Source organism: Pelodiscus sinensis, chromosome 15 (assembly GCF_049634645.1).
Source record: "Pelodiscus sinensis isolate JC-2024 chromosome 15, ASM4963464v1, whole genome shotgun sequence".
NCBI lineage: Eukaryota > Metazoa > Chordata > Testudines > Trionychidae > Pelodiscus > Pelodiscus sinensis.
The window spans coordinates 3,779,426-3,804,709 of record NC_134725.1 but is presented as its reverse complement, the minus strand read 5'-3'; the positions used below and the strand labels follow the sequence as shown (position 1 = coordinate 3,804,709).

Here is a 25,284-nt window from a genome sequence, read left to right as displayed (position 1 = left end):
GTATAATAGCATTTATGTGGGTAAGGCTCACCAATCTGACTATAAGGTTCCAGGTTTTCCCTCCTTCCCCCAGGTCACAAAAGTTGAAAGCTATAAAGCTATTTCTGGAGGTGGATCTGGGGGCCCACAGTCTGGGGGCCCACAGCAGCAGCCACACTCACAATTAGAATAATAGAATCACAGAATCCTAGAGCTGGAAGAGACCTCAGGAGTCATCGAGTCCTGCCCAAAGCAGGACCAACTCCAACTAAATCAACCCAGCCAGGGCTTGGTCAAGCCAGGACTGTCATAATCAGGAGTGCTGACCAGCACCTGGTGACTAAGGGGTTAACTCTGTCCCTAGCCAGGTATCTGGTCAGCCAATAACAGTGCAGGTAGGAATTTCAAACTGGGACAAAGGAGTCTTTATCTTTCCCTCCTTTGTCTGAAAAGCAGAGCGGTTTCTTCCAGGTGTCAAGGGAGATGGAAGACACTTCTCTCTCCAAGAACGGACTTCTTATAACGTGTAAGCAGGGACAAGTTTTGCTAGTCCGTCAGGATTTGTTGTTTTCCTGGTTTGGGAATTTGGAAATGATGTCTGAGCTGGTTAAGTGTTTGGTCTTTCTTTGTAACTAAGTTTTAACCCAGGGGGTTCCCTGAGAATCGTTATCAATTAGTGGCTATTTCCATCTAGCCACTTTACTATGCTTGCAACTGTAGTTTTGTTTTGATAATAAAAGTTTGTTTTGTTTTTTAATTAACCAGTACTGGTTGATTTTTGTGTCCTGGAAGGTTTGTCTGTGGGTCCCCTCTGTTTTTCCTAACTCCAAACAAAACGGACGTTGGGGCAGGGGAGAGTTTTACCTTAGGGAGGAGGTTTCCCAAGTGATCTCTTCCCTGGTTTTCTTGGAATTACATAGGTCAGTGGTCTCCAACCTTTTTACATCCAAGATCACTTTTTAAATGACAGAACAAGCCATGATCTACCGCCCCACCTCTTCCTTGAAGCCCCGCCCTCTGTATTCTCCTCCTCTCCATCACTTGCTATCCCCAACCCTTATACTGCTGCTTTTTTCCCCAATTCTTCTGTAGGAAGAGGTTTTTCCAATATTTGGCCTGTCTAGACTGGACCAAATGTCAGAAAAACCCCTTCTTTTGGAAGACCCCTTATTCCTCATGGAAAGAGGAATACAGGGGTGACCAAAAGAGCATGTTTGCTCTTCCACTAAAAGAAGTGGAAGAACAAATGCATCCCTGGATGCAGAAGAGTTTTTCTGGGATATCTCCCAAATCCTGAAAAACTCCTGCAGTCTAACTGTACCCTCACTGGGTTGAGACAGGAGGTGTGGGCTCTGGGGTGGGAATGAGGGATTTGGGTGTGGGAAGGTGTGAGAAGTGCAAGCTCTGGGAGGAAATCTGGATGCAGGAGGAGGTGGAGAAGGGGATGCTGGCTCGGGGAGGGGGCTCCAGGCTGGGCAGTGTTGGGGTCAGATGGAGGGTTAGGGTTCTAAGCAAGCCACAGGCTTGTGGATGTGAGGGTTCAGGAATTTGGGTTGGGGTATGTGAGGGGCTCAGGTCAGGGGGTTCCAGTGTATGATAGGTTCAGATCGAAGGTCTGGGGGAAGGGGGAGCACAGGAGTGTTATGATGCTGTGGCCAGATGGGGGCTTGGCCCCAATTGGGGGTTTGTTGGTCAGGCTTCATTTTTAAATAAAAGACTGTGTCAAACACAAAAAGTTTCTGCATTGTCTTTATTTATGAGAAGGGCAGGGAACCTGTTCTGAGTCAGGGGTCACTGACCCAAGAAAAGTCAGTTGGGGCCACACAAGGGAGATGCAAAATAAAAACTCCTCCAAAATCCCCACAAGCCTCACTAATGTGGCCCCAACTGTGCTGGTGGGAGCAGGGGACAGGATACTGGGGAAGGGTGCCAGGGGGTACCGGGACAGGGGACAGGGTGCCAGGGCAGGGGACAGGGTGCTTGTAGGTGCTGGGGCAGGAGACTGGGTGCCAGAGCAGGGTGCTGGGGCAGAGTGCCAGTGGGTGCTGGGGCAAGGGACAGAGGGCCAGTGGGTTCCAGGACAAGGGCCTGGGGCAGAGGACAGGATGTCAGTGGAGGCAAGGGACAGAGTGCTGGGGTGGAGACAGGGTGCTGGGGGGGGGCAGGGGCCAGGATGCCAGTGGGAGCAGGGGGCAGGGTGTTGGCTGGGGCAGGGAATCCTCGGCACGCGCCTTCCCCCCCGCCAGAGGAGGGAAGCTCCGGCAAGAGCCTCCTCCCGGGACTTCTCCCCTCTCCCCCACAAAGAAGGAAAGCCCTGGCGTGCATTTCCCCTCCGGGACTCCTCCCCCCTCCCCGGCGCGCGCTTCCCCCTGGGACTCCTACCTCCTCCACAGCAGAGGAGGGGAGCCCCAGTGTGCGCCTCCCTTCCCCTCTCTTCCCCCCACCCCCCCCGGAAGCCCCAGCATGCGCCTTCCTCCGGGACTCCTACTGCCTCCCGGTGCGCCACAGACCTGGAGGAGGGGAGCAGGCAGCACACCTCTGGAACCCCCGGAAGTGGCACGCAGGTGCTGGAGTTCCCTCCACTCTGCAGGAAGCCAGCACTACCTCCATTTTCGGAGGGAGGTAGTGGGGCTTCTTGGGGGTGGGGGGAATTGGGGGGGCCCTGAACGCCTCGCGAACTGCTACTTAGCCAGTCAGTCCCCAGCCTGTACCAATACTTGGGATTCTTCCCTCCCAAGTGCAGGACTCTACACTTGTCCTTCTTGAACCGCATCAGATTTCCTTTGACCCAATCCTCCACCCGGAGGGAACAGCCAGCAAACAAGTGGCGCAAGCGACTGTTTGGGCTCCACGCTCCCCATGCAGCACGGGGAGTGCAGAGTCCAAATGGCCGTTTGGGCTCCGCAGTCCCCCGAGGGAGAGGCAGGAGGGGGAGGAGAAGGGGGGGGAGTCAGTAGGAGGAGGAGGAGAGAGAGAGACACACAGAGCTAGAGACCAGAGGCTCAAGAGAGAAAACTGACGTGAAGGAGAGACCTGAAAATCCCGTCTTATGACGGACTAATTGGCTAGTCATATATATAGTAGCCCAATCTCTGAGAGTCTGTAACGCTGAAATGCTGGCTGTTCCCTCTGGGAGGTGCTGTTGCCTGAAATGCTGGCTGTTCCCTCTGGGCGGTCCGTGCTGCATGGGGAGTGCGGGGCCCAAACGGCCGCTTGCGCCTCTTGCTCCCCCGCTGCGGCCCGGCTGAGCGGCACAGAAGTCAGCCGAGCGCCACGGCGGGAGGCGAAGGGGGGTGGGGTGGTGACTTGCGGCAAGCAAGTGGCACAAGTGACTGTTTGGGCTCCGCGCTCCCCATGCAGCACGGGCTGTTTGGGCTCCACGGTACCCTGAGTGAAAGGCAGGAAGGGGAGGAGAAGAGAAAGAGAGAGACACAGAGAGAGAGAGAGGCAGGAGGCGGAGGAGAGCTGAGAGAGAGAGGGGGGAGTCAGTAGGAGGAGAAGGGGGGGGAGTCAGTAGGAGGAGGAGGAGAGAGAGAGAGACACACAGACACAGAGCAAGAGACCGGAGGGTCAAGAGAGAAAACCAATGTGGAGGAGAGACCTGAAAATCCCGTCTTATGACGGACTAATTGGCTAGTTACCTAATATAACACTGGTCTACAATTTTTTAGAAGTTGTCTGCTTCAGAGATAAAATGTGCTATTTATTATGTATTTTGATGTGCTGAATTCAAATATGACAATTAAAACAACTGATTGGCTACTGTTTCCAAGATACTTAAGTTTTTACATTTTACGTCTATGTATATTGTGTAGATAGTAGAGTTTTAATCATAAATTGTAAACCTAGGTCTTTTCATGTCTTTATGGTTGCTTTACATGATAATATTTCACCTGTCCTGTTTATGTAACACTTTAAAAATCAGCAAAAGGGTTATATAAATAAAATTTATTATGAAACAAAAGGCAAAAAACTATTATGTACATAGTTTAGTCCTATTCAGTGTCTACTCGGCGCTTCTTGGCTTGTCTCTTGTATTCATTAAATGGAGCATCTCTTGTCACTGTCCAGCAATAGTCTGCAAGCATTGATGGGCTCCATTTGCCCTGATAGCGTTTCTCCATTGTTGCAATGTCCCGGTGAAATCACTCGTCATGCTTGTCACTCACTGCTCCGCAGTTCGGTAGAAAAAAATCTAGATGAGAGTGCAAAAAATGTATCTTTAGTGACATGTTGCAACCAAGGCTTTTGTACGCCTTGAGGAGGTTTTCCACCAACAACCAGTAGTTGTCTGCCTTGTTGTTTCCGAGAAAATTTATTGCCACTAACTGGAAGGCTTTCCATGCCGTCTTTTCCTTGCCACGCAGTGCATGGTCAAATGCATCATCTCGAAGAAGTTCACGAATCTGAGGACCAACAAAGACACCTTCCTTTATCTTAGCTTCACTTAACCTTGGAAATTTTCCACGGAGGTACTTGAAAGCTGCTTGTGTTTTGTCCATGGCCTTGACAAAGTTCTTCATCAGACCCAGTGTGATGTGTAAGGGTGGTAACAAAATCTTCCTTGATTCAACAAGTGGTGGATGCTGAACACTTTTCCTCCCAGGCTCCAATGACTGTCGGAGTGGCCAATCTATCTTGATGTAGTGGGAATCTCTTACACGACTATCCCATTCACAGAGAAAACAGCAGTACTTTGTGTATCCAGTCTGCAGACCAAGCAAGAGAGCAACAACCTTCAAATCGCCACAAAGCTGCCACTGATGTTGGTCATAGTTTATGCACCTCAAAAGTTGTTTCATGTTGTCATAGGTTTCCTTCATATGGACTGCATGACCAACCGGAATTGATGGCAAACATTGCCATTATGCAGCAAAACATCCATGACTTCTAGGAATAACATGATGCAATTCATATCATGTATGACGCAATACCAGCTTCAGATTGTATCATTCATTGTTTTGCCTAAAAAGCAAGTACTGTCCAAACCCAGTCATAGATTTATTCATAGATCCAGTCAAAGATGTATTTTAGTCATTTCTGGTTTAAATTGAGATCCCTTCCCTTCATAACTCACTTATCCTCCGCCATTCGCAAGTCAAGGGTCGTATATACTGACCCAATAGCAATCTTGAAAACTAGAGCCAATCAACAATTTTAAGCATCATTTTCGTTCTCAGTGACCCAGAATGAGTAAAGTTTGACTATATTTATTTCAGAAGCATTTTGGCTGTAGAGCAGTGTAATACCATACTCACATCCCCTTCTCCCCAAAGGCCCAGCATGGAAGGACCAGCCTCCCTCCACCTGTGGGACTTTGGTGCAAGGTGAAGTATGGAGAACTCAGAAGCAAAGACTTAGAAAGAATAAGTAAAGTGAAGCAAAGAGCTTAACTGAAAGAAAAAAATACTTGATGAGGAAGAAGATAGGGCTTGTGCTTGAGCCCAGGGCTTCCTTATTCCCACAGCTTTTATACCTCTTTTTGCATTATAATACCCAGCCTCCAATAAGCAAAAACCAGGTTTCCACACCCTGAGATTTTGTGGGTACACCTACTTGATTATATGGTGATATTGGGGCATCTTTTGAATATTCATAAATAAAAACATCTGACATCCTTCTGGGACTCATTCCCAGTTGTGGGAAAAGTGGGAACTTGTAGTTAATTGAAAGGTTTTTGTTTCCTTGATCAGAATGGCAGTTTTGCTGGGTTTTGCATTTTAGGACCTACTTTAGCTCTCACAAGGTGTTGAGTCACATACCACCACCCTTATCTGGCCGCTATATGTGTTATGACGCAACTGAAGATTTCACCACAAGCCTTTCACAACTTCTAAAAACGATATTAAAAGATTTTAATTTATCTTCTAAAAGATATTAACCCTTACTCACACTATACTACTGCTGAAGCCAACTTCATGCAGGGTAGATCCTACAGGCCTTGCATTACTGGCATTACTGTTAGAATACAGAACAAGGGATAGGATAGGAAAAGTTATAGCTCGGCAGGCTACACTGGGGAGGTGTAACAGGATCGGCACTCACTTCCCATGAGTGTCCCTGACTGACTGAATACATGTGTCTGCACTCTGTTTGATTCCAAAACCCTCTTCAGCATCTCAGCCCTCTGGCCAAGTCACACTTAATGATTCTCAACCCCTTCCAGGGTACACCTCTAACAACCCAGTGCCCTCTGTAGAGTGTCTCTCTAACTCAGTCTATTGCCCCACTCAGGATGAAAATGGTCCCTCCAGGGCTTCCCCTCCTGGAGACCTCTCCTTTGCCTTTACCTCAGGGCTTTATCTCCCAGTCCACAGTCTCTCAGCAGCTCTCCACTGGGAGCTGTCCATTGTGCTGCCATTCCACCCCTGGTGTTCTCTCCTTCAAGGCTCCACTGCAACTGAATGGCTGCTGAGCTTTGCAGTTCCTTTCGTAGGCCTCATAATCAGGAGTGCTGACCAGCACCCGGTGACTAAGGGGTTAACTAATGTCTCCTGTACCTAGCCAGGTATCAGGTGGTCAGCCAATAACAATGCAGGTAGGAATTTCAAACTGGAAGAGAGGGGTTTTCTCTCTATGTTTCTTTGTTTGAGAGGCAGAGCAGTTTCTTCTAAGACTGAGGGAGATGGGAGGCCATCTATTTCCAAAAACGGACTTCTTACAAGGTGCAAACAGGGCAAAGTTTGTCAGGGTTTGTTGTTTTCCTGGTTTGGGGATATGGAAATAATGTCTGAGCTGTTAGTTGTTTTGTTTTTCTCTTTTGTAACTAAGGCTTTTAGCCCAGGGACTTTCCCTGAGTATCTATATCAATTGGTGGTTCTTTCCATCTAGCCACTTTACTATGCTTGCAACTGTAGCTTTGTTTTCATAATAAAATAATTGTTTCTTTTTTCTAATTAACCAGGATTGGTTGATTTTTTGTGTGTGTGTCCTGGAAAGGTCTGTCTGTGTGTATCCACATGTCTGACTGAGGGGTCAGCTACCACAGACTGCAGCTTGTTTTTCTCTTTTGTTTTCCAAGCTCTTTGGGGGAAAGAGCTTGGGGTGCCCTGGGGTAGGTTTCAAGTGTCCACCCCTGTCTGTGGGTTCAAAAGCCACTTGATGGTGGCAGTGGGTTCCACAAAGTCTGGGTATTAGGATTTTTGGGGGAAGTTTTTGTACCAGAGCCTGTGGAGACAAGGGTTTGGAGTGCTCTTGCGGGCCCCCAACTCCTGCATTCATTGTGCCAGAGCGGAGAACAGCCTTGACAGCCTCCCTGGCTCCTAATTGGCCAGTTTCTTCTGTTACCACTCTAGCCTCCTGGAGGACTTCTCTGTGGCCTTTTCTGGGCTCAGGGCTTTGTCCACCCCATTACAGGAGGCCTGGAGTTTGGGACCTGGCCCACTCTCTGTGGCTAGCATTGCAGGGCACCAATGCCCCAGGTGTTTAGAAATGCCAAATCATGTCAGCTCAGTAGGCCCTGAGCAATGGAACAGATTTGCCTTAGTGGCACCAGTGGAGCCCTCCATAGGTGTGTTCCACATACAAGCTGTGCCTGGGAGCAGTGTGGGCTTGTGCTCTGTTCTTGTCCAGCTGGTAGGTCTCCCCAAGCGGTGCTCGGGTCTGAGCACTGAATAGGCAGGAAGTTCTGTGCAAGATTCATGCCTGGAGTCCACTGTGTGCTCCAAGCTGTATGTTAAAAGGAGTATGGAGAAACTTGCCATAAAACTAGCCCAGGCAAAGCTTTGAGAACATGACACAGAGAACAGTTGGTACTGGCCATGGCAAGAAAAGGAGAGGGATAAGAGAGTAATTTGGTATTGGTTATTAAATTTGTATTGCACAGCCACTGTGAAAAAGAACTCTACTGGATGGGTGGCTGTGGTCTTCAGAAGTGATGTAGGCAGAGAGTTAAGGGAAGTGCAGAACACTGAGCGCATTTGCGGGGAGGGGACAGTTGGTTATGTGGGAGTCTGTTCTAGATCTTTCTAGAGTGTCTGAGCCCTGCGTTAGAATGGCAGGGAGCAGCTGAGGGCTGCAGTGCAGGGTTCCCTCCCTCACTAAGTGCATATTGCAGGAGTCCCAGTCTAGGATTCATGGGGAACTCACATCGTGTCTCAGGCATCCGCCTCTTCCTTGTGTAGCCCAAGGTCCAGTGTGTTTCAGCAGCAGCCCTGGGAACTACAAGTTGTGGACTACAAACTGCGGCACGTTGGGAGAACTTCCTGGTTCCTTCCAGGACGTGCCCTCTGCCCCCAGCAGGGTCTCAGCAAGGACTGTGCTGGAAGCAGCACCCAGGCTGCATGCTGAGAGGAGGGGCTGCTGAACTGTTTTCCTGTTCTATGTTTTTACAGAATAAAGCCTGTTCCTGATGGTTTGTCTGAGTGGGTCTGTCTGAGGTGCACTCACACACACACAACGCAGAGCACACCAAGCAACCTCAGGCCTAGCCCTCCCCCCACAGTGGTGTAAGGAGTCACAAGCTTCCCCTATGCTGAATAACCTCCCACTGGGCTAGCCAACAGGAGGGGTTACATTTTTTAGTTACTGGTGCCGTGACTCGGATAGGGGAAGCTTGATTAGTTTGCAGAGAGTTAGGAATCTGCCACACCAGGACAGCATGAACTCACAGTTTAGAGCCCAGGGGGATTGGTATGACCCGGGGTTGGTGTCAGTGAAAGTAGAGACCCCTAATGGGTGTCGTGGCCTAGAGATCCCTGTGGCTAAGGATATAGCTGTTGGAGGGGAAACCTTAGGGAAGAGCATGGCAGTGCCATATCTCCCTGCACAGCACCAAATCCGTGGGGTGCCTGTTTTCAGTGGTGGTACAGATTGCAGAGTAGACATTGAGGACTGGATAAAAGATATAGAGTATCTGCTAGCAGCCACTGGCATTCCTGAGCCTCTGAAGTTCCCCACCCTTGTCAGATACCTAAGTGGGGGGGCCCGTAAATTAGTCCTTAATCTGCCTCCTCAGGAGCAGTTTCCAGCCCGAGCTGTTGAAGAGCTTAGAGCAGAATACAGTGACTGTCATTTATCATTGGACCCCTTGGCAGACTTTTATGAGCGATGCCAACGCCCTAGAGAAACAGCCTCAGCCTATGCCATCGAGTTAGAAGCCTTACTGCGGGTAGTAGAGGAGACGCTCCAACAGGGCCGATCCTTCCCTGATCGGGACTATAAACTGACACAACAGTTCATGCGGGGCATCCGGGACCGAGAAGTGCGGAACAGGTTGGCACCTATGCAGCCTCGCTACATGACATTCCGACAGTTGCAAGAAGAACTGTGTCAGCTGGCCCGGGAGAGGAATGTAGAGGGTAGAATCCATGGGCCAGCCCAGAGGATAAATAGCCTGCAACAAGCTGCCCCGTCAGATGATGCTGTGCAGGCTGCTCCTGAGGTACCTCCACCCAGCACTACCCCGCATCAGGCAATGCTGGAGACAATGAAGGGCCTAACTGGACTAATCCAGGAACTGACTGCCCTCCAGAAACAGAGCCATGTGAGAATGGGGCAGCTGGAGGCACAGGTATTGCAGCAAGGTGTAGCAATGAGGGCAGCACCTCAAAATTCTAGATGGGAAAGTGGGGGAAGTACCCCTGACAACAGTGCCCGTGTCACCAGAGGCCGTTTTGTATGCCACCGTTGTGGACAAGAAGGCCACATAGCCCGTGGCTGCCGTCAACTCTCTCAGGCTCCCTCCTCTTTAAACTGCTAAAGCCTGACACTGAGGGGCAAGTGAAGGGCACAGAGTTGGTGAGAAGTTCCCCAATAGCATCAGTGTGCACAACGTCCCAGTGTACCCGACCATCTGCCAGCTGGCCTCCCAGCCTGGTGGGGCCCTTGACCGAGGAAATTGTGGAAGTGAATGGTATTCTGTACAAGGCTCTAATTGATTCAGGGTCGCAGGTCACAACCATCACAGAGGATTTCTGGAGAAATCACCCTACCCTGGGCAAGTCACATCCCACACCTGTAGATCTCCTGATAGAGGGTGCTGGTGGCCAAGCAGTCTCTCATCTAGGAGCTATCAAATTAGATTTATCTTTCCTTGGGCAAACCTACAAGGGAGTCCCTGCCCTTCTGGTGCCTGGAACGAAGTACCGACAGGGAGTCCCTGTGTTGTTGGGGACAAATGTCATACGTTCCAGCTGGCAGGATTTAGCCAACCAATTGGGCAACCAATTCCCAGATTGCCTGAAAGAGAAGTCACCAGTCTGTCATGCAGCCTATAAGCAAGTAATCTCTGGCCAAGAGAGACCATCCTTGAGATACACTGGCAAGCAACCCATCTTGTTGAGAGCTGGAGAAGGAAAAACTGTACCTGTGAAGGCCCCTTGGGGTGCAGGATGGGAGCCATACACTGTTCTGGTTGAACCTGAAGCTAAGAGTCACCTGCCCGGGAATTTGAGGGTGGAGGAAGGTATAGTAGATGTTGAACACGGGAAGGCTTATGTTTATCTGCAGAATGTAGGCCAAACAACAGCAATAATAGGGAGGAACCAGCATCTAGCTACAGCATCAGTAGCCTACAGCATGGCTAGCGTGAGCAGCAGCTTAAAATACTCTCCAGGGCAAGCACCGAGAGAAGAGGCACAAGCCAATGCCGAGGTGCCAGAAGTAGACCTGAGTCAGGTAGCTGTGCAGGACCCCGCTCAACTGACGATGTTGGAAGAACTGTTGAAGCGGAACACAGATGTATTCTCTAAAAATGATCTTGACTTGGGGTGTACTTCCACAGTCAAGCATGGGATACCCCTGATCGACACTACTCCTGTTAGACAACCCTACCGGAGGATACCTCCAGCACAGTACCAGGAGGTCCGCAAGCACTTGCAGGGTATGGCAGAGGTGGGCGCAATAAGACCAAGTCAAAGCCCATATGCTTCACCAATGGTGGTGGCAAGGAAGAAAGATGGCTCTATGAGAGTGTGCATTGACTACAGACAGCTGAATGCTAAAACCACTCGGGATGCATTTCCTCTGCCCCGTATGGAAGAAGCTCTGGATGCCTTAGGAGGAGCCAGATATTACTCTACACTAGATCTTACTTCAGGATATTGGCAGGTAGAAATGGCAGAAGAAGATAAACCCAAATATCACCCCCATGGGACTGTTTGAATGTAATCGGATGCCCTTCGGTCTACAGAACGCACCAGCTACCTTCCAGAGGTTGATGACACATGTTTTGGGGGATCTGAACTTCTCAGCAGTATTGATTCATCTCGATGATGTCATAGTGTTCTCCAGTACTTTTGAGGAGCATCTGCAGCGCTTGGAGATGGTTTTTGACAGACTCCGCCAACACAAGCTCAAGCTAACGCCCAGAAAATGTCATCTGCTACGAGAAAAGGTACGATATCTTGGGCACATAGTATCTGCCCAAGGCATTGCAACAGATCCAGATAAAGTTCAGCAGGTGAGAGACTGGAGGATCCCTGCTAACAGGAAGGAAGTGTTACAGTTTCTTGGGTTCACTGGCTACTACAGAAGATACATCAAAGGCTACTCCAAATTGGCAGCCCCGTTATTCAGACTAACTGGAGGGGGCACCCAGACTAGAAGGAGGAATAAGAGGGGTCCTATTAAGATACCAAGTTTTGTTTGGACAAAGGAATGTGACCAGGCTTTTACAGAGCTGAAGACAAAGCTGACAACTGCACCAATATTAGGTTATGCTGACTACAGTTCACCATTCATTCTCCAGACAGATGCATCTACGGAGGGTCTAGGAGCTGTACTGGCACAGGTTCAGTTAGGAAAGGAGAGAGTCATAGCTTATGCCAGCAGGCGCTTAACTGCCTCAGAAAAAAATTATCCTGCCCATAAACTGGAGTTTTTGGCATTAAAATGGGCAGCTGCAGATAAATTTAGGGACTATCTTCTAGGACACCAATTCCCAGTGCTAACTGACAACAATCCACTGACCTATGTCACTACTTCTGCTAGGTTGGATGCAACTAGTCAAAGGTGGATGGCAAAGCTGGCAGAGTTTAACTTTGACATAAAGTACCGGCCTGGGAGAAGCAATGCCAATGCTGATGGCCTGTCTCGACTACCCTGGGAGGAGGTGGCTACTGTTCTGAATGCCGGATGCAATGTGTCTTCCATAGCAACCCAGGGTGATGGCCAAGGGAGAGCAACAGGTGGAGCTGAGCCACTCCATTGGCCAGGCATAGAGTTAATCCCAGGCCTGCCTAAGGAAGAACTGAGGAGGCTGCAGGAAAAGGATGCAGTAATCTCTCGAGTAAGATCCTACCTGCCCAGACAGCGGACACCCAGTGCCCGGGAGAGGCGGAAGGAAATAACACCAGTGAAGATATTACTGAACCAATGGAAACGATTGCAGCTGGTAGAAGGGATCCTTTACAGGAGAACAACAATCCCAGGAGAGGGACAGATCCAACAAGTTGTGCTACCAGAGAAACTCCAGAGAGAAGTGTTTGAAGCTCTGCACACAGACATGGGACACGTGGGCATTGACCGTACAGTGGACCTCATCCGCACTCGCTGTTATTGGCCAGGCATGCAGTCCACCATCCAGAAGTGGTGCCTTTCCTGCAAAAGGTGCTGCCTAAGGAAGAGAGGCATCTCTGGAAACAGAGTTCCACTTATCTCCATCCATACCAGTAGGCCCCTGGAGCTAGTATGTATTGACTGTCTCACCCTGGAACCATCCCGAGGGGGCATCGAGAATATCCTTGTGGTTACTGACCACTTTAGTCGCTATGCTCAGGCATACCCTACTCGTGACCAACGGGCATCTACTGTGGCCAAGGTGATGTGGAAACACTTCATCTGCAACTATGGCATCCCTGAAAGGATACATACAGACCAGGGGAGGAATTTTGAAAGTAATCTCCTTGTCCAGCTTTGGAAACTGTTGGGGATCTCAAAAAGCAGAACCACGCCCTATCACCCCCAGGGGAACGGGACTACTGAGCGGTTCAACCGGACACTCATGAATATGCTGGGAACCCTGTGTCCAGAGCAAAAAGCAAATTGGAAGGACTATGTTGAGTCCATGACTCATGCCTACAACTGCACTCGTCATGAGTCCACTGGGTTTTCCCCATTCTTCTTAATGTTTGGCCGGCACCCAAAGCTGAAGATAGATCTAGCTTTGGGTCTCCCGCACCGAGGAAATGAGGGGTTAGAGGTGGAGGAGTACGTCTCAGCAAGGACTGTGCTGGAAGCAGCACCCAGGCTGCATGCTGAGAGGAGGGGCTGCTGAACTGTTTTCCTGTTCTATGTTTTTACAGAATAAAGCCTGTTCCTGATGGTTTGTCTGAGTGGGTCTGTCTGAGGTGCTCACACACACACACTCACATACACAACGCAGAGCACACCAAGCAGCCTCAGGCCTAGCCTCCCTCAGTGGTGTAAGAATTCACAAGGCTTCCCCTACTCTGAATAATCTCACACTGGGCTAGTGAAAAGGAGGGGTTACACTTGTCTGCCCTCTGTTCTTGGGGCCTGTAAGGGGAGGAGGAGGAGGCAGCTGGAAGTTGCTCGTAGTGGTGGTTCTTATCCCTTCTGATCTAGCTAATGGAGTGTTGTCCTCCTTCATCTCGGCTTGTTATCCTGCTGCTCTTGTTGTGCAATGGAGGAGTGTCCAAGCTCTGAGGGGCCTTCCCTGCCCCTGTGTGATTAGTCGCTGCTTTGGAAATGATAAAAAAGGGACTTGTTCTTCTTCCGGCTCTAGAAGTGCCCAAAGCGAGTTACAGGCCATTTTGAGTGTCTGTTGGCAAATGTTTGCTGCGGTGTGGAGCAGGGATGTAAAATCCTGTTTAAAATGTTCACTGGTTAAACGACGTGTTTAACTGGCTAACCAGCCCACTGAGTCACGCTGCGGGTGGGGCAGGCTGGCTGGAGCAGCCCTCTGCCTGCAGTGTGGCACGGTGGACCTGGCAAGGCTGGAGATGTCACACCCATGGCACGGTGGGCCCAGCTGGCATGCCACAGGTGGGGGCGGGGCGGGGCGGGGCGGGGGAGGGGTGCTGCTCCAGCCAGCCCAGGCTGTGGTTAACTGGTTAACCCTTTACATCCCTAATGCCGTGTTGCAAGCACCCACAAGGTGGTGAAGGGGGCAGTGTGTGCCAGGATTAGCTCTGCAGGAGTGTCCAGTGCCTCCTACAGCCTGCCAGCATGGTCAGCCTAGATGGTGAGACTGGGCATCTGCTTCCCACCTAATGATCCCAGGAGATCCCTTGGGGACATGGGTTCTGAGCCTGCAGAGAGGGTCACTGCCAGCAGCCCTAGCAGTAAACACCATTGCTCAGCGCCCCAGGCCTGGGCCATTGAAACATTCCCCAGCCTGGGAGATCTGTGCCCAAGGGAAGGGAATTCTCAAGCTGCCTTATTGAGAGACAGTGACCATTGGAGGCATCTCCTAGACTGTAGTCCCAGCACAGACTCGCTGTGTCCACTTCTCCCTCTCTGCACCCCACTTCCTCATCTGTAAATTGTATTGTGTTGCACCCCATTGCACTCACCTTCCCCACAGAGCACTGGGGGTCAACTACTGCTTGTGCAGCACTGGGATTTGCATGGGTGGAAGGCACCAGAGACAAGAGGAGGTGTGGGGGGGGAAGGGGTTAATAATTGTACTTTATTACATGCTACCTTTTTAAGCATATCCGGGTGTAGATTGCATGTGTCTGTGCAGCAGCATCTGCTTTGGATGCTCTATGAATGAGGCTATGGAGCAGTGGTCTGGGATAGTGTGTATTGACCAGTTAGTGCTCAGCACTGATGTGCAGGGAGAGCAGGTTTGGGTCCTGGTTCTGGATCCTTGCTTTGTGTAAACAGAAAATACCCAGATTGAAATGCTATGGATGGGATTTATACATGGAAGGGTGGACAGTGCCATGCTAATACAGATAGAGCAGGGATGGGCAACAAAAAATAGTGGGTGGACCATGTTTTCTTCCACAACCACATGAGTGGCTCTCCTTCACCTCGGTGGGCCCCCCCAGTCCACTGGAGTCCACCGGCAGCCCTGTGCCCCCACCCCCACATGCCTGTCATGCACTGGGGCACTGGAGCCCTATACTTGCCTGCCCCTTTCCTTCCCTCCCAGTACTTTCAGAGTGTGCGAATCATGTGACTCACGTTCCATCCCTGTTCCTCCCCTCTCCCTCCCAGAGCGGGAACATCACAAACAGCTGTTTGTGGTATTCCAACTCTGGCACAAATCAAGTGATTCACAGCTCCTCTAAAAGTTCTGGGAGGGAGGGGGAGGAGCAAGAAGTGTGGGGCTCCAGTGTGCGAGAGGTGCATGAGGAAGAGGAGCAGCCAGGGGGTCCATGGGCTGCATTTGAAGCCCCAGTGAGCTGCATGGAGACAGAGGCTGATAAGTTCATGGCCATGCATGCTCCTGGGCATGGCTGTGAGGAATCAGTTCAGGGGGGTGGAGGATTAATGGGCAGGACAGGTTAGAGATGTGAGGACGCAGCCCACTCCCATTGCCCTTCACCCCCTCTGTCTCACATCAGTGTGTCTCTCTGCAGACTGGGGTGTCCCCCGCTGACAGGTGTCCCTGAGTTCAGTCTGCCATCCCCAGGCCGTGGGTGTCCCTGCAAAGGAGGGGTGTGCTAACATCAAGGTGGTTCACCTGGAAGAACTACCAGGCTGTGAAGACCTAGAGCAGATAAGGTGCATGTAGCTTTTATCTTCAAGGTCAACACTGTGTCCCCGTCGGGGACCAATCTCCCCTAAAAACTACAGAGCTTTGTCTCCACTAGGGCCTTGCATGTAGCTAGTTACCTCACGCTAGATTTTATTAAAGATAAAATCACACCTGTTTTGCTGTGAAGCAGCTGAGGAGCCTGGTGCCACCTGCAGAGCTCCCTGGAGCTGCCATTGCAAATACTCTGCTTGAAACCAGAGGTGAGAGTTAGACTAAAAGCTCTGCAAGTGTGCCACTCCCATGGCTGTGTCTTGTGCTGCCCTGCTGGCTGTGCAGAGCGGGAGTGAAAACAGCTGGAAAGAAGCAAAGATTTGTTGGGGGGATAGGGAGGATTTTGGGAGAGGAGGGGATGAACACCACAAATGTTTGCAGGCTTAAAAAACCGACATTGTTCAGGATTTGATTTTCAGCTGGAGAACACGGAGCCTGTAGCAAGGTGGCCTTTCCTCCAGCGTGACCAGGGAGCGTTCAAAGCAGCCACAGTCTCTGGGCTCCTGATGAACGTTGCTTCGAGTGGGCACAGACCCACTGTGACCCACCCACCCCGCTCTCTTTCTGACTCGCAGGTCGCATTTCATGGCTGTATGTGGCATCCGCGGGCAAGAGAGGGGCCGTGTGAGGTTCAGCTGCCCTCACTAGGCCTGTTTGCTTACTGACGCCTCCTCCCTCTGTCTGTCTGCAGCGTGAGGCTCTGCAGTGGTGACTCCAGCAGGGCTCTCCGACGCTTGGACCATGTTGGCCTGTCTCCAGAGAACCCAGAACCCACCAGCCCAGCACCTCACGTGTCCAAACAAGACCCTGGAGCCGCGGAAGTGTAAGTGCCGCTTTGCTGGGGTGACAGGGTTGGCTGGGACTGAGAGGAGGTTTTCTGCACTCCCCATACATTGCCTGGCACCAGGTTGTTCATTGACCTTCCAGCCTCTCTCTGCTCTATCAGACTTTGTGCTTGGGAATAGGACTGGTTGCCCCTTCCCAGTGCCGTGTCACATGGTGTGTCCTGCGGCAGACTAGCCCTGAGGCCCCTCTCCATCTCCTGCTCTGGGAGGCAGAAGGCAGCCTGACTCCAGTTCCCTTTCTTCCTGATAGCTTGCTTGCTGCTTTGATGCTGCTTTTCTCCGGGGAAAAGACGCATAGTTAACTGGTCATTAAAAAGGACAGGAAAAGCAGAGGGGAGCTGGGGGGAAAGGAAGGCAATGTGATAAGCAAATTAAATTGGACTTCTTTGGTTGCTGGGTTGAACTTCAGAAAATTTTGCACCGATGTTTGTCCTGGTGCTTTGTAGACACCTTCTCTGAAGCCTCCTATCTATGTCCTCCCTCCCCCACCCCATCCCCATCCCCAATAATTACTTTTCCCAGTTTTGCCATAGCTCTACTGTTCCTGATGAGCTGGCCTTTCAGATAAGCTGTAAACTAGTTACATTAAAATGGGTTCCAAAAGGTCACTCCAGTAAAGCACCTGTCTCCAGCAGCCTTTGTCTCTCAATCCAAGCCATGATTAAATGTATATTTAATGAGGCTGCTTTAGGCAGACGGGTTTGACCTCTCTGGCTGGGAAAGACACATTAAGATTCTCTAGTGATGAATGTGTGTTTTAAAGAGGGGAGTGGATATTTTTTCTACTATCTTGGTTGGATTTTTTAAATGTTCTGGGCAGAAGACAAATCAACTGCTAAAGCTCTGCTTTTTAGCATGTGACAGCCACGAGGTATTTGGATAATGATCTGTATTTTCCTTGGAGACACGCTTCCCCCTACTTGCATGCCCCAGTGCAATCAAACCAGTCTGCCTCTACAAATAGATGCTGGACGAAATGCAGGCCCTTCTCTCTTTCTCTGCTGTCTTTTTAAGTAGAGGAGAGTAGGCTTTAACTGATCAGATGGCCTTTTTAAAACAGGCAGTCAAGTTTAAGCTCTTGGCCTTGAAGTGGGAATTAGTTCTCAGGAACTTGGCTGGTAAGATGAGATGATCACAGGGGGTCCATGTGCCCTTAAAAAGCTGCAAACTTTTGTTTGTATTTCTGAGGCACCTTCACTTTTCAGTTCATGTTGGTCTTTGAGTTCATCTTATGCCCCAGGGGAAGTACCCTCATGTTTCACTTAGTCTCCAGTATAGGGATGTTAGCATGTAGTCATTTACACGGTTAACCAGTAAACCCAGACTTAATGCTAATGACTACATGCATCTTCTCCTCCCTCTCCCCCACCCCCACCCCCACCACCTCTGTATCAGGGAGGCAGGAGCTGGTGCCCCCACAGAGCTGCCTGCCCCACCTCTGCTGCCTCTCACAGAGGCAGCAGTGCAGGGGGGCACGTGGGAGCCACCTGACCTCCCCTCCCCCGCCCCGCACTGCTGCCTCTGATAGAGAGGCAACAGCGTGAGGGGCGAGGTGGGCAGGCGGGATCCAGTACACACAGGAAGCCTGCATGTACTGGCTCAGCTCCCATGGAGCTGCCTCCCCCCACCACCATGCTACTGCCTCTTTATCAGAGGCAGTGGGAGGAGGGGGCAGGCAGTAGCCAGTGCTTGTGGGGAACCAGCTTTTAAGCCTGCTCCCTGCGAGCACCAGCCCCCCCCCCCCATGTAAACCTCTAACCACAAAAAAAATCTAGCAGTTACACGTTTGCACAAATACCCCTTAGTTAACATCCCTAGTCCAGTGGAGAAGGGGCCCAGAGGCTCTCCCCACTGAGTGTTCAGCTGCTCCCACTGCCCCAAGGGGAAGGTTGCAGTCCCCAGAAGCATGGGAACCTCTCCTCTCTCCCAGGGCTCTGCCTTGCAGTCTGTGCAGGGGCGATGTGCTGCATGTGTGTGTGTGTGTGTGTGTGTGTGGACGCTTGCTCAGAGTTTACTGCATGGCTCAGGTCTCTCATTTGTGTCTGGAAAGACATTGAGCCTTACTGTTGTAAAATGTGTTCCTATTCGCTCATCCATTGTCTCTATTTTGCTGTTCTCCCTTCTACCCTTCCTTAGGATCATGAACTCTGTGATTTCATGATCACTTTCACCCAAGCTGCCTTCCACTTTCAAATTCTCAACCAGTTCCTCCCTATTTGTCTAGATTTGATCCTAACAAATAGGGAGGAACTGGTTGAGAATTTGAAAGTGGAAGGCAGCTTGGGTGAAAGTGATCATGAAATCACAGAGTTCATGATCCTAAGGAATGGTAGGAGGGAGAACAGCAAAATAGAGACAATGGATTTCAGGAAGGCAGATTTTGGTAAGCTCAGAGAGCTGGTAGGTAAGGTCCCATGGGAAGCAAGACTAAGGGGAAAAACAACTGAAGAGAGCTGGCAGTTTTTCAAAGGGACATTATTAAGCACCCAAAAGCAAGCCATTCTGCTGTGTAGGAAAGAGAAAGTACAGCAAAAGACCACCTTGGCTTAACCAGGAGATCTTGCATGATCTAAAAATCAAAAAGGAGTCATATCAAAAGTGGAAACTAGGACAAATGACAAAGGATGAATATAAGCAAACAATACAGGTATTCAGGGGCAAGATTAGAAAGGTAAAGGCACAAACGAGCTCAATCTAGCTACAGACATAAGGGAAACAAGATGACTTTCTATAAATATATTAGAAGCAAGAGGAAGACCAAGGGCAGGGTAGGCCCATTAATATCATCTTTGGAAAGTCATGGAAGTTGGGAGAGATTCCAGAGGACTGGAAAAGGGCAAATCTAGTGCCCATCTATAAAAAGGGAAATAAGAACAACCCAGGAAACTACAGACCAGTCAGTTTAACTTCTGTGCCAGGGAAGATAATGGAGCAAGTAATTAAGGAAATCATCTGTAAACACTTGGAAAGTGGCAAGGTGATAGGGAACAGCCAGCATGGATTTGTAAAGAACAAATCATGTCAAACCAATCTGATAGCTTTCTTTAATAGGATAACGAGCCTTGTGGATAAGGGAGAAGCGGTGGATGTGGTATACCTAGACTTTAGTAAGGCATTTGATACGGTCTCGCATGATATTCTTATTGATAAACTAGGGAAATACAACTTAGATGGGGCTACTCTAAGGCTATGTCTAGACTATAAGCCTCTTTTGAAAGAGAGCGTGTAGACTGCAACCACTTCTTTCGAAAAAGCGAGCCACTTTTTTGAAAGAGAGCACCCAGGCAGTCTGGATGCTCTCTTTCAATAAACCCCTGTTTGCATTTAAGAACACCTTTTTTTGAAAGAGCACTTTTGAAAAAAGGCGTTCTTCCTCATAAAATGAGGTTTACCATGGCTGAGAAAACCGCCGTGTTCTTTTGATTTAACTACAAAAGAACGCGGCAGCAGTCTAGATGCAGGGGAAGTTTTTTTGAAAAAACCCTGTAGTCTAGACACACCCTAAGGCGGGTGTATAACTAGCTGGATAACCGTACTCAGGGAGTAGTTATTAATGGTTCACAATCCTTCTGGAAAGGCATAACAAGTGGGGTTCCGCAGGGGTCTGTTTTGGGACCGGCTCTGTTCAATATCTTCATCAACGATTTAGATATTGGTATAGAAAGTACGCTTATTAAGTTTGCAGATGATACCAAGCTGGGAGGGGTTGCGACTAATCTGGAGGATAGGGTCACAATTCAAACTGATCTGGACAAATTGGAGAAATGGTCTGAGGACAACAGGATGAAGTTTAATAAAGACAAACGCAAAGTGCTCCACTGAGGAAGTGTGACAGGGTGTTTGCCCTGCACTGGCCCTTTAAGGGCAAAATCCCAGCCCTGAGTGAGGGCTGAGACTGAAGTCCCAGCTGAGGCAGTTCTTGCTAATTAGGGCCCAGCTGGGGACGATATAAAGAAGGACTCCTGGGGTACGTCTTTTGAAAGATTATTTTGAAAAAGCTGCTTTTGAAAAAGAGTGTCCAAACTACATAAAGTGGATCAAAAAAGCGATCTGCTTTTTTGAAAGAGAACATCCAGATTGCCCAGATGCTCTGTCAAAAAAAGGGCACCCGGAACCACTTCTGGCAGGGCACAGGGGCAGCATTTACTTCCAGGTGCTGCTACATGCCCTTTGCACCGTGCTTAAAGGGACCCCCCTGAACAGCCATTTATCTGCTGCTGCAGCTGGTTTGCCTACCTCTCAGAGGGACAGCAAAGCTGCTGCAGTGTGTGCTGTGATTGCCCTGCTTTCTGAGACGCCACAGCAATTTGGTTTCGTGTTTGGTTTTACTGGTTTTGAATCTTTTTTTTGCCTTGGAGCTAGAGCTGCCCTTGGGCAGGTGATGGCCCTACACAGCCATGCTGCAAATTCTGCTGCACCTCCATGACACTGTCATGATGCTCCTGCGCCATCTGGACTCAGAACCCAGCCTTGAGCCCCTCGTCCAGGGTGCAGGACCAATGGCCTTCCCACCGAACTTCCTTGTGGAGAGGCGCTTTTGGAGGCTGGACACCAGTTCCAACTGGTGGGACCAGCTTGTCCTGGAGCTGTGGGATGACCGGCATTGGCTCCGAAACGTCTGGATGCGGAAGGCCACCTTCCAGGAGCTCTGTGCCTGGCTCACTCCTGCCCTGCAATGCCAGGACACCCACTTGCAGCCCACCATCCCCCTGGAGAAGCTTGCAGGGCTATTGCCCTGTGGAAGCTGGCCACCCCCAACAACTACCGCTTGGTGGGACACCAGTTTGCCGTCAGGAGGTCTACTGTCGGGGCCATCTTGATGGAGGTAAGTCACTCTCGGGGGAGAGTCCCTGCAGGGTTGGGGTGCCAGAAAAGGGGGATTGTCAGGAAAGGGCAGAGGGAGTAGGGGATGGAGTGGGTGTGGGGGCCTCCTGGCCTCACCCTGCCCTGCTGCTGGGGGGGCCACATGGGGAGGGGCTCCTGGAATCTTGGGTGTGAGGGGGGGGCACTTCAAGGGCTCAGGCACCCTCTCTAATGTCCTGTTCTGTGTGTTTGTATTTGTCCCTTTCTGCAGGTGGTGATGGCCATCACTTCGGAGCTGCTGCACAGGACTGTCCGCCTCGGAGACCTGGACACTATCGTGGCTGGATTTGTGGGGCTAGGATTCCCAAACTGCAGTGGAGCACATGATGTCCACATCGTCGGTAACTCCAGCCTGTACCACAGGCTGCAGGTTGGGACATTCTTCCCGCAGCATAACTTTGCAGTCGGGGATGTGCAGATGCCTATGTGCATCGTGGCCGACGCGGTGTACCCCCGTATGCCCTGGCTCATGAAGCCGTTCACTGGACACCTGGAGGCGAGCAGGGAACTGTTTAACTCCCACCTGAACCGGGCTCGCTTGCAGGTAGAATGCGCCTTCGGGCGTCTGAAGGGCAGGTTTAGATGCCTACTCACTCGCCTGGACATGGGGGAACGCAACATCCCCGAGGTGGTTGCTGCCTGTTGTGTGCTGTACTTCCTGGTGGAGAGGAAAAGGGAGGCCTTCCTCCCAGGGTAGGGGACATGGGCTGATGTCAAGGGGAGGCAGTTCGAGCAGCCCCGGACAGCTGCCATCTGCCAGGCCAGCATGCACATCTGGGAGGCCCTGAGGGAGAGATTCTCAGAAGGAGCCCAATGACTCTCCCCAGGGCCTCCCCAATGTCTCCCCAATGGGGGCTTGGGCCTGGCCCTCCCAATACCTTCCCCACCCCACTTTCCAGAGAGTAAACACAGACACCAGGTTTTAGTTTGAAAAATAGACTGTATATTAAAGAACAAGAAAACTGTAAATATAATTAACAGGCCATAACAAAAGAACAGTGCTGTTTTCAAAAATAAACTTTGTTTTAAATTTAAAAATGTGTCTTTAACTGCTGAGGAGGGGGGCTGTAAACCTGGAGGGGGGAGGGGGAGGCACAGGGTGTTGCCTGGACCACAAAGTCCTGCCGCCTTGGTTCCGTGGACCTAGACGTGATTGGGGTTGGGTGGGGCCTGGGACAGTAGGGGGCTGGGCAGGAGTGGGAGCTGCAGCTGGGTCTGGGTTGACAGGGGGTGAGGGGGACCAGGGGGTGAGGGGCAGTAGCAGATTGAGCAGGAGGAGTGGCAACGGGGACAGGATCTGGGAAGGCTGTGACCTCCTGGATTGTAGCACAGCTTGTTGTCTGCTGCTGGATGAGCTCGTCCAGCAAGCGGTCATGCCACACAGCCTCTGCCCATGTCCTCTCGGCTATGCTCTCCTGCAGTATTTTGAGGACCCGAATGTGCTGGTGCATGAGGTCTTGATACATGCGCCAGTGCCTGCAGCTTCCATGGGCCCGGCTGGGTGGTGGGACAGGTGTTGCTCAACAGTCAGGGACTGTGGAGGACAAGAGGGAGAAGTGGTCAGTCATGCATGCACACACTGTCCCTGCTTGTGAGCAGTGAGTAACTGTCCTTGGAACAAGGGATGCCAGTGTTCTGACAGCAAGCCCACGTGTGGCCTGGCCAGAGCAACCCCGGCCTCACAGGGGCCCCAAGGTGTCCAGGGCAACATCCTACACCCCCCCCCCCCCCCCCGGCCAAGCAGCCCAGGGAAGTGTCCAGCCACAGCAGGTTCCAAGGTGTAGGAGAGGGGCCTGGAGCAGCCTGGCCCTCCCTGCCCCCCCCATATGCCTGCACGTGGCAGCACTGTCTGCGGGAGTGGTTGTTGTGTCACATGTGCACACATCTGGAGAGAGAGCAGTAGGGACCTGACTGCCAGGGAAGTGGGAGGCTTCCTGGAGGTAGAACAGGGCTGGGGAAGGAAGGCAGGACTGGGGAAGCTCTGACCAAGCAAGCCCCCAGGCTGCAGGGCCTGAAGCAGACAGGTTAGGCAAAGGCAGTAGGGCTACACCCCTTTGCCAGTGCTGAGTGACTCTTACAGACTGCAGTTTGCCCCTGAGGCAGGGGCTAGATGAAGACTGGCAGCGGGTCACTGAGGCAAGGTGGGGACAGGGGAACTGGGTATTCCCTGGGAGAAGAACTGGGTGCCCCTTAGGAGGGGAGGACCCTGGAGTGTGCAACTGGGTAAAAAACACCCCCCTCCAGAAGGGGGCGCAGAGACACTGGAGTGGGCACTGCTGGAGGGCAGTGTCCTGAAGAGGACGCCGTGGTCAAAGAGGAACATGGGGTGATACCAGCTAGAGGGAGGCGTCCAGCGAGTCAACAACCTAATTCCCAGAGCAACCAGCTGGAGACACCATGGTGGTGAGTCTGCCCTGTGACAGGAAGGAACAATCTGTGTCACACACACAGAATGGGAAGCGACTGTCTGGGAAGGAGTACGGCAGAAAGGGATCTAGGGGTTATAGTGGACCACAAGCTGAGTCAGCAGTGTGATGCTGTTTCAAAGAAAGCAAACATGATTCTGGGCTGCATTAACAGGTGAGTTGTGAGCAAGACACAAGAAGTCATTCTTCCGCTCTACTCTGCGCTGGTTAGGCCTCAGTTGGAGTATTGTGTCCAGTTCTGGGCACCGCATTTCAAGAAAGATGAAGAGAAATTGGAGAGGGTCCAGAGAAGAGCAACAAGAATGATGAAAGGTCTAGAGAACATGACCTATGAGGGAAGACTGAAGGAATTGGGTTTGTTTAGTTTAGAAAAGAGAAGATTGAGGGGGGACATGAGAGCAGTTTTCAGGTATCTAAAAGGGTGTCACAAGAAGGAAGGAGAAAACTTGTTCTTCCTGGCCTCTGAGGACGGACGAGAAGCAATGGGCTTAAACTGCAGCAAGGGAGGTTTCGGTTGGACATTAGGAAAAAGTTCCTAACTGTCAGGGTGGTGAAACACTGGAATAAATTGCCCAGGGAGGTTGTGGAATCCCCATCTCTGGAGATATTTAAGAGCAGGTTAGATAAATGTCTATCAGGGATGCTCTAGACAGTATTTGGTCCGGCCATGAGGGCAGGGGACTGGACTCGATGACCTCTTGAGGTCCCTTCCAGTCCTAGTGTTGTAGGTCTCTACGCCTTAAGAACAAGCCCCATTTCTGCTGCACTGGTCAAGAGCCCAGGGCCAGGCTGAGGATAATGTGTGCACAGGGCTTCAGAGGTTCCCTGCTGTGGGAATCAGCACTGGGGCTGGGCCTGGTGAGCTGGGGATCACTTGTCATCCTCTAACATTAATTGGCAATGGGCACGCCTGTCCGGGGTTACTTCCAAGTCACCAATGAACATAGAGCTGACCAGCTAGATCCCCCTGTCACGGAGTAGACTCACCAGCACGGCGCCTTCAGCTGGTCGCCTTGGGGAATTAGCTTGTTGTTTCATTGGACGCCTTCCTCCAGCTGGTATGTCTCTGTGCTCTTCTTTAACCACAGCGTCCTCTTCAGGACACTGCCCTCCAGCAGTGCCCACTCCAATCTCTCTTCACCCCCTTCCGGGGCGGCGGGGGGGGGGGGGTGTTGTTTACTCCACTGCACACTCCAGGGTCCTCCCTTCTCCCAGGGACCCCCAGTTCCCCTGCATCCACCTTGCCTCAGCGACCCACTGCCAGTCTTCATCTAGCCACTGCTTCCAGGGGCAGACTGCCATCTGTAATGGCCACCCATCACTGGCAAAGGGGTGTGGACCTGCTGCCCCTGCCTACCATGACTGCCTCTGTCAGCTGATGGTCAGGGCAGTGTGTGTGTGTTACACCCGAGTTTTCAACTGCTGGGACACAAGGCCCCATCACAGTGGGCAGTCTAGGAGAGACTGACGGGCACCCCGAGGAGTTTAACGTCCGTGTCTTTGTCCG

General features: G+C 51.1%; 1 protein-coding gene across 2 annotated transcripts in view; it reads left to right on the top strand.

Moving 5' to 3' along the window:
• LOC142818438 (protein FAM222A-like) overlaps nucleotides 1-25,284 on the top strand; it is a 195,289-nt gene that overhangs the window by 93,582 nt on the left and 76,423 nt on the right. Inside the window, exons 1-2 of one of the 2 annotated variants that reach the window (XM_075897851.1) lie at nucleotides 15,217-15,618; nucleotides 16,335-16,466. In XM_075897851.1, coding sequence (XP_075753966.1) covers nucleotides 16,385-16,466 — 82 coding nt within the window. In that variant the 5' untranslated portion in view covers nucleotides 15,217-15,618; nucleotides 16,335-16,384. Of the gene's footprint in view, nucleotides 1-15,216; nucleotides 15,619-16,334; nucleotides 16,467-25,284 lie in introns of those variants that run through there. The other variant, XM_075897850.1, reaches the window with a different exon arrangement.